Source organism: Mauremys mutica, chromosome 2 (assembly GCF_020497125.1).
Source record: "Mauremys mutica isolate MM-2020 ecotype Southern chromosome 2, ASM2049712v1, whole genome shotgun sequence".
NCBI lineage: Eukaryota > Metazoa > Chordata > Testudines > Geoemydidae > Mauremys > Mauremys mutica.
This window is the reverse complement of record NC_059073.1, coordinates 240,266,665-240,275,946: the sequence shown is the minus strand read 5'-3', so window position 1 is coordinate 240,275,946 and position 9,282 is coordinate 240,266,665. Positions and strand designations below refer to the sequence as shown.

General features: G+C 49.9%; 1 protein-coding gene across 4 annotated transcripts in view; it reads left to right on the top strand.

Moving 5' to 3' along the window:
• The first annotated feature begins 251 nt into the window (after positions 1-251).
• The window catches only part of LRRC72 (leucine rich repeat containing 72), a 50,088-nt gene continuing 41,057 nt past the window's right edge, over positions 252-9,282 (top strand). For 3 of the 4 annotated variants that reach the window (XM_045007945.1, XM_045007944.1, XM_045007942.1), the window contains exons 1-2: positions 252-403; positions 8,439-8,512. In XM_045007945.1, the coding sequence (XP_044863880.1) occupies positions 371-403; positions 8,439-8,512 (107 nt within the window). In that variant the 5' untranslated portion in view covers positions 252-370. Of the gene's footprint in view, positions 404-3,516; positions 3,901-8,438; positions 8,513-9,282 lie in introns of those variants that run through there. The other variant, XM_045007943.1, reaches the window with a different exon arrangement.

Below are 9,282 nucleotides of genomic sequence, written 5' to 3'. Positions count from 1 at the left end.
AAGGGAAACCACGTCAAGCCAGGCCGGGGGCGCGGCACACCCCTAGTATTTCTTTTAGCTAAGCGTCCAGTCAGTTTTAATACATTATTTACTCCCCACTGTCGCCAGCGCTGTCACAAACCCCCATCATGCCCCCCCCCGTCCCTCCTCCCACACCGCCCCCTCGCTTCCCCCCCACGCGCGTTCCTGGTGAGTGAGATTCTTAACTGGGAGCGCTCCCGTCGCCCCGCCCCCTCCCCTCCCAATCCCGGCTTCCTGGTCCTTGGCTCTCCGCCCGTCTCGCCCTCATCCTCCTCCCCCTCCTCTCTGATGCCTCTTTGCTCTTTCCCCGCCCCCAGGAGCCCCGGTCGCTTAGGAACAGGAAGCCAAAATGGCGGCTAGTCGCAGCGGCAGCAGCTGCCAGGTGAGCCCCTCCGCCTCCCTGCCCGGGGGCGGCCGCGCCACGCTCTTGAGTCCAGCCCAGCCGCCAGCCTCCCGACCCTCAGTGGGGAGCGGGCGCCGAGCCGCTAGCCTCCCCCCCGACCATCCTGCGCAACCCCGCTGGGTATAGCCCCGCCCCTAGCGCCCCCCCCCGTATAATCTCGCAGCAAACCCACGCGCGCCCCCCCACACACACACGGTCGGTGTACGGGGAGAGGCTGACACGACCTCTGCCCTTTGGGGTGAGACACTGACACCTCATCATCTCCCTGAAGGAGAGAGGCAGGAACCCCCACAGGACCCCCCACACCCACTGCATGGGGGTAAAACTGTGACCTCACAGCAACTCCCAAGAGGGGTGAGACCATGACCCCCACAGATCCTGCCCCCATGCCCTCTCCATTGGGGTGAGACAGTGACCCCTATGCATCCCATCCCAATGGGGGTGAGACAGTGCCTCCTCCTCCACAGCAACCCCATGCATCCCATCCCAATGGGGGTGAGAGAGTGCCCCCCACAGCAACCCCATGCATGCCATCCCCATTGGACAGATAGTGACTCCTATAGTAAGGAGATAGCTCAGTGGTTTGAGCATTAGCTTACTAAACCCAGGCTTGTGAGTTCAATCCCTAAGGGGGCCATTTAGGGCAAAAAATTTGCCTGGGCATTGGTCCTGCTTTGAGTAGGGGTTGAACTAGATGACTTCCTTAGGTCTCTTCCAACCCTGATATTCTATGAGTCTAACCCCCATGGGGGGGTGAGATTGACCTCCACAGTAACCCTCATGCCCTCTCTATTGGGGTTAGACAGTGATTCCCTCCTGCACTGTTCCAAGGGAGTGAGGCAGTGACTCCCACACAGCAACCTCCCCTTCTCCCCATTGGGGTGAGAGGCAGTGACCCATACAGCAAAATCACTTTCCATCTCATCCTTATTGTGGTGAGAGAAAAATGTACAGAAAATCACCAAACCTTGCCATGCCATCTGAATAAGACTGCCTACTCTTCTCTTATGCCATTTTATCTCTAAAGGGAAAGGGTCTTTGATATATGCAGCAACTTCCCCTCCATCACATCCTTACAAGAAAAACCTGTAAAATAAACAGCAACATGTCACCTCTCCATTTCATCCTCAAGGGGTTAGAAAGAAACTGACACAAGTATAATGAGATGTCATGGATTATCTCAATTTTAAAGTCCCAGATTCAATCCCACTAGTATTAACCAGGCAGCTGGATTATCAACTAAATGCCCTATCCATCTCTGTATGCTCTAATTCCTGTTTGCCGCTTCCTTGTAAAATTGTGCTAGATATGGATGCTCAGTATGAGTTATCCTATAAACCACTTTTTGGTAGTGAGGGAGATTCCATGAGGAAATATCTGGTATGGAGAAGCTTCAAATCTGGGCCCTGTTCAAGCACAGCTGGAACCCGCCTCAGGAGAATGGGCAGGAAGTTTTAGCAGCAGTAGGACCAGGATCTAGATTCATCATGTTCCTGTGGAACACGGAGAGGGCTGGTTGGGAAAGGGGAGGCAGCAGGGAGGATTGCATGCTTACATGAAGGATAAGGAGGGAATGTGGAAGGAGGCTGAAATATTGGGATTTAAACTGTCTTTAACCTTCTCCCAGATGTCAAAACCGTGCTGTTCATGTTTCTCTTACAAACAGTTGTGCTGCGCAGTTGTCCTGATTTGCATTTTAAAAACATCTGATCATTATTATCACTGGACAGAAAACATTTTTTGTGCAATACATTTCCATTTTTCATTAAAATTTCTACCCAGCTGTAATTACTCTACAAACTGCAAAATCCTCTATCCTCAGAGAAGCAAGGTTGTAATATACTCATATTGCCATATATCAATGTTCCCAAGCAATTTTGTATTTCTAAAGTAAAGTCAACATCTGTGTTTACTATATACTATAGATAGATTAACTTTTTAGATGTTTTGGACCACACTAATCTCAGATATAATTTACTATATATGTAACTTTAGCGCCCTCGTGGCCAAGATGGAGTCTGCTCTGCAGGCAGCTCTGGCCAAGAGACAGCGCACACAGGAATGCAGCAGGAGAAATCCCTTCCACCCCAGGGGCACCTGTTCCAAACCCCCCAGAGTGAACACACACACCCACAGGAAAAGTACAATGGACATAACAAAGGGAGATATTTATTTACAGAGGGCTGGGAGGAGAAAAACAACAAGAAGAAATATAGGGGGAGCAGTAAAACAGGGCTGCATTCAAACCAAGGCCCCACAGACCCAGTGGTAGCACAGTCTGAAAGGGCAGACACTAAGCAATGTGTCTGCGCACAGAGTTCAGGAGGCCTGAGCAAAGTTCCACTGTGGTGATGAGTCTTTGGTGCTCCTGGTCGTCTTCGGCGCCAGTGAACTCTCCCCAGCAAACCCCTCCGGTGCCCTCTTCTGCCGCTCTCTGCAAAGCCACACAGAGCGACCACCTCCCCACTTAACTATCTAACAGCCTCCCTCCTTATTCCCAGTGCAGAGTCACAAGCCCCAGTACTCACAGCCCCAGGCAGCTCCGGGCAGCCGTGATACTGGGTCCAGCTCCGGCCTGTCCTTCTCAGGCCTCCGGCAGGTTCTCTCTGCTTCCTTCTCCAGGGCCAGCCATGCTGCTTCCCCTCTCTCTCCCTCCAGCTCCAGCCCTGCCCCCCTGGAGTTTCCCTCCTTTTTCTTACTCTCCCCCTCCCCCTTGGGAAAAAGATTTAAAGGGGCCATGCTCTCTAGACCCCAAAGGGGTTACACTCTCCCCCCCCCCAAAAGAAATAATCCTTGATGTCCCCATCAAGGTAAGCAACTTTAAGCCATGGATCCCCAGCAGGAGACCCAGGGCCCCCATTCGTCAGAAGCATTCCCTCATCCATCCCATAGGACCCCGAGGGGTGGAACAGGTTTCCCATGAGGCAGCTCGCCCCCCGTGGCACCCCAGGAATCTGTAGGTCACTGGGTTCCCCTAAACGATCATATGTCAGCACACACCTGGGCTTCCCTTCCCTAGAGGAACGTCTAGGCTGGCAGTCGGATGTTGGCTGAGGTGACACCACTGGACATGGAGGCAAGATGATGGATCCTTGAGGCAAGAATTCAAGTGCATCTGGGTTTAAAGTGGCTGTTTGGGGTACAGGGTTCTCTGCCTGCACTGAGCCTTCCTCATCATGTTCTTGGGGGGTCTCCACAGCTTGGGACAGTGAGGCCTCGGGAATGCTCAGTGTGGGGTCTTCCCCTTCACCATCTCTTTGCGTGACAACAAAAGGATCCATTAGGGTCAGGTCATTCCCAACTGGATGTTCACCAAACCCTATTTCATCCTCACTCTCCGAGGAGCTGGGTGGGATCAGCGTACACCAAAACAGGTGCTTGCGTGAGCTGTTGAATGATTTTATGGAAAGCTTCTTCACACTCAGCAGTCCACCGTTTTCCAAAAGGTGCACCCACATTGAAGTATTTATGGCGAGGTGAGTTCCCCTTCTTCTTATTTGTGGGGGGGTATCCCTTGGTGAGCTCTGTGAGTGCATGTACGATGTGCGAAAAATTCTTGATAAACTTGCGGTAATAGCCACAGAATCCCAGAAATGACCTTAATTCCTTGAGAGTTGTGGGCCTCGGCCAGGTAGTTACCGCCTTCACCTTCTCTGGGTCTGTAGCTATACCATCTGCAGACACTATGTGTCCCACATACCGCACGGATGTCTGGCAGAAGATGCACTTGTCTAAGGATAACTTGAGGCCAGCCTGTTCCAAACGATCCAGGACTTTGCACAGCCGAGTCTCGTGTTCTTCTAAAGTGCACCCGAACACTATAATGTCATCCAGGTATACCAGACACTCCAACAGGTGCATGTCCCCTACCACCCGCTCCATGAGTCGCTGAAATGTGGCTGGAGCTCCAGATACTCCTTGAGGCATGCGATTAAATTGGTAAAATCCTAAAGGGCAGATGAATGCTGTCTTCTCCCAGTCCTCGGGTGCCATGGGCACTTGATAGTATCCACTGCGGAGGTCAAGGACAGAGAACCAGCAGCTACCATTCAGGCTATCCAAAGCGTCATCCACCGGGGCATTGTGTATTGGTCAGGGATCGTCCGCCGATTCAGAGTGCGATAGTCGACGCACATGCGCACCTCTCCACTTTTCTTTCGTACTACGACGATCTGCGAAGCGTAGGGGCTCCTGGATTCCTCAATGATACCTGCTTGAACCAGTTCCTGTAGGTGCTGCCTCACATCTTCAATATCAGCGGGGGCTAATCGTCTTGACCTCTCTCGAAAAGGCCGACCATCCTGCATTTGGATATGGTGCTCCACATCACGTGCACATCCAACATCCCATTCGTGCATAGAGAAAACAGCCTTCCTCTTGACTAACTTCTCACACAGGCAATCCTTCCACTCAGCAGGAATGGGGGAATCCCCAAACTGGAAACTATCCCTCCCAAAAGGCCTAGCCTTGGTCTTCTCTTGGGATGGGGGCCCCCTGGCTCGCTGGTATGCGGCTTTACATAAAGCATGCATTGGCAGCTCCTGCAGATAGTTGTTCCCTGCCATCTCACGGCATTTCCACGCCAACCTCTGGAACAGGTTTGCATTTGTCCCTAGGATTAAAGGTGCATACTTTCTTCCCTTTGGATCTGGGCAGACCAGTGCCAAAGTTTCTATTTCCTGGTTTGCCCCCGCAACGTTCTTTGGGAACTGAACATTCAACAGAATATATCCCCGATAGGGGCAGGAGTCACAGCCAATTCCCCAGACTGTCAGGCCAGACAGGGGACGCAGGGGCAAATGCTTCAGGTGTTCTCGGTAGTAAGATTCATAAAGTATGGTGACCTGTGATCCACTGTCCAGCAATGCCTCACACACTCGTCCTTCTGTACGAACAGGTACTATAGCCTGGGGGCCTATCAGCCCACGTGGGTAGCCTCTGTTTGTGTTTTTTTCTGGGGAGCCTTGTCTTGGGTTGCTCCTTCCCCAAGCCCTGTTGGTGTTTCCCTGAAGCCTCCTAATGGTTTGCTGCAATCTCTGAGATACCCTTGCATGATCTGTCTTGTTTTGACAGTCGAAGGCATAGTGACCATCTCTTCCACAGTTATAACAGAAACCTTCACGCTGGCTATCACCCCTCCTGCTACTCTCCTCTCTTGAGGATGGCACAGTATGTCCCTGAGCTTTCATCATGGCCACTTCTCGGGTCAAATCTCTCAGTGCTGCTGCCACTGATGGGGCATCTTCCATCTCTCCTAGCACTGTGGTGGTGTGACTCCCTGCCATCTTCGGCTCCACCACTGCATCCGCTTGCAACAATCGCTCCTCCTCCTCACTTATCTCTCGAATGAGCTTGTGGAATGGGGGTGGGTTTTGGGCCCGCTCCCTCAGCTGCAGTTTCCACAACATCAACCCATCTTGTCAGGTGCCCCGGAGGATTTGGTCCAACCTAGCGAAATCAATGCGCTTGGTGGGGATGCCCTCCTTCCACACTACCTGCTGTAGCAAATCCTCTAGTCTCCTGATGAAATCAGACAATCGTTTGTGGGGCTCCTGATAGGTATAGCGGAAACGATAATACAGGTCTTCACTGCTATCAGTAGCACCGTAGACACTCTCAAGAGCGGTTAAATAGTCTTGCACTGTGGAGGCTGGTTGTGAGTCTTTCAGGGCTCGGATAATTCGCATGGCAGGTCCCCTCAGACTCTCAAGCACCCGTTTCCGCTTCTCAGCATCAGAGCATTCCCACTCTTGGACAAGTGGCACCGTAAAATCCCTCCAGGTTTCATAATCATCCTCCCCTGAGGGTACAGGTGACACCCCCGAGAATGAACGTAACCGCTTGTATGGAGCATTTTCATGTACCAGCTTCAATGCATCTTTGAGAGCATTTCCCAGCTCTTTGGCCCATCCCACCAGGCTGGGTGCTGCAGGTGTTGGAGCCCCTCCTAATGCTAAAATTAATTCTTCTCTTGTCTGCTTCTCATCTACCATCAGAGCTTGCAATTTCTGTGCTAAAGAATCCACCTCAAGTGACTCAGGCACACTAGGAGGGGACTGCTCTGCCCCGAGAATTGTCCAGGGGATACCTTCTACTTTCACCTCTTTGGGCACTTTGTCAAGATCTGCTTCCTTGGAGTGAGTACATAGTGCTACCATGCCCTTCACTTTGTGGTTGTAAATAGGGGTGTGGACCTTAACCCTTCCCAGTATTTCAGCTGCATCTAGGCTTTCCTCAATTTCATTTGGTTCCATCTCTCCTGGGACCCCCGCCACCAGCACAGCTTTGGTTACTGGGATTCGTGCCCCTCGGCACAGGTCTTCTAATAATCCTCTCTCCATTTTTTTTTTACTGAGATGAAAGTCACTCAGGAGTTTCTTTTCTCTGTGAAGAAAAAGCCCAAGGTGCGCAACGTAGGGGTGTGGGTATGTGTGTGTGTGTACTGCAAATCCCCGTACGGGCCACCAAGTGTAACTTTAGTGCCCTCGTGGCCAAGATGGAGTCTGCTCTGCAGGCCGCTCTGGCCAAGAGACAGCGCGCGCAGGAATGCAGCAGGAGAAATCCCTTCCACCCCAGGGGCACCTGTTCCAAACCCCCCAGAGTGAACACACACACCCACAGGAAAAGTACAATGGACATAACAAAGGGAGATATTTATTTACAGAGGGCTGGGAAGAGAAAAATAACAAGGAGAAATATAGGGGGAGCAGTAAAACAGGGCTGCATTCAAACCAAGGCCCCACGGACCCAGTGGTAGCACAGTCTGAAAGGGCAGACACTAAGCAATGTGTCTGCGCACAGAGTTCAGGAGGCCTGAGCAAAGTTCCAGTGCGGTGGTGAGTCTTTGGTGCTCCTGGTCGTCTTCGGCGCCAGTGAACTCTCCCCAGCAAACCCCTCCGGTGCCCTCTTCTGCCGCTCTCTGCAAAGCCACACAGAGCGACCACCTCCCCACTTAACTATCTAACAGCCTCCCTCCTTATTCCCAGTGCAGAGTCACAAGCCCCAGTACTCACAGCCCCAGGCAGCTCCGGGCAGCCGTGATACTGGGTCCAGCTCCGGCCTGTCCTTCTCAGGCCTCCGGCAGGTTCTCTCTGCTTCCTTCTCCAGGGCCAGCCATGCTGCTTCCCCTCTCTCTCCCTCCAGCTCCAGCCCTGCCCCCCTGGAGTTTCCCTCCTTTTTCTTACTCTCCCCCTCCCCCTTGGGAAAAAGATTTAAAGGGGCCATGCTCTCTAGACCCCAAAGGGGTTACATATACTATAAATAGATTTTTTAAAGAAGTTTTGCACCAAACTTGTCTCAGACACATTGCGTACATTGCAGTATATAGTAAAAACCTTGCTAATTCTCCCATAGTAAACCTACTGATTCTGGCAGAAAATCTCATGTTCTCTGCTATGTTTCAGCAAAGTCTTAATAGCTGAGAGCCATAATGATGCTTCATGTTGCTAAGACTTCATTGCTTTTGTAAAATATACCATGGTAATTTACTGGTATAGTATACCATGAAAAATCACAATTAAAACTACATTTGTCAAAATAAATGGACAAGTTACATTTTGTGATTAAGTAGTTGTGTTTTTTTAAATCCTGTTTAATCACTTAGGTTCCAATCATGCACAATTTATCTATGTACATTAATGCTCATTGTGTACAGTTAAGCTGTATATGTGTTTGCAGGTTCTGCACTTTATTAATATTTAAGATTTGACCATCTACAAGGGTCTGCTGGTCATTAGCAAGAATTAGTGTGCTGGTTTTATTCTATCCCAATCCTGCCCTTGAGAATGCACTACTTGTGCAGTGGTGTTTTCCCCCAGATATGTAGCAATGTATCTATGTAAAGAAACAAATATGACAAGGATAAGAAAAACTGGAGTAAATGTAGGTGTTTTCTTCTTATCAATTTAAAGCAGAAACTTCCAGTTTCACCTCTCTTTACTTTAGACCTTATTGTTATTGCTTGCAAGATCTTTACTTGCAGGGATGAAGTCTGACAAATTAATTTTGTTATCAGGCAATAGAAAATCAGCTAAAGATATGTGGCTTTAAGAGGGACATGGATGTCTCAGTGTTGTACCTTGCTGGACAGTAAGTACAATTTATATTACTAATACAGAGGGGTTTTGTATTAAATAGATCCAGATGACACTGTGTACGTTAGTTTTTTGTAGTACTGTGTATGTCAGATATTTTGTGAAAGTTATTTATATATGAAGCACACAGTAAATCATACTTACACAACAGATGGTGGACCAGGTATATAAATAGAAAGAAATAGTGAAATTTTGCTGACATATATAGGCCAACTAAATTCACAGCTAAATAGTTCACTTCCTCAGCCGTCGTAGATCCAGCTGTAGCAGTGCTTGAAGGTACATGAGTTCATAGAGCTCTGCATGACCTTCCAGCACAAGAAGGAGAGAAATCAGGCTCATAAGAACATAAGAACGGCCGTACTGGGTCAGACCAAAGGTCCATCTACCCTAGTATCCTGTCTACCGACAGTAGCCAATGCCAGGTGCCCCAGAGGGAGTGAACCTAACAGGCAATGATCAAGTGATCTCTCTCCTGCCATCCATCTCCATCCTCTGACAAACAGAGGCTAGGGACACCATTCCTTACCCATCCTGGCTAATAGCCATTTATGGACTTAACCACCATGAATTTATCCAGTTCTCCATGGGCTGCTCTTCACTTGTCTGACTAGCTTGTAAAGTTGGGTGGGAGAAGCAGCAAGAAGGCAAGCACAAGTTGAGAGTACAGGAGCATCATTGGCTAAGAACCTGCATATCTGTCTTTATGTTGTCCATCCCTCACTTCCTGCAATGGTCCTGGAGTTCCCAGGCATGAGAGCAATT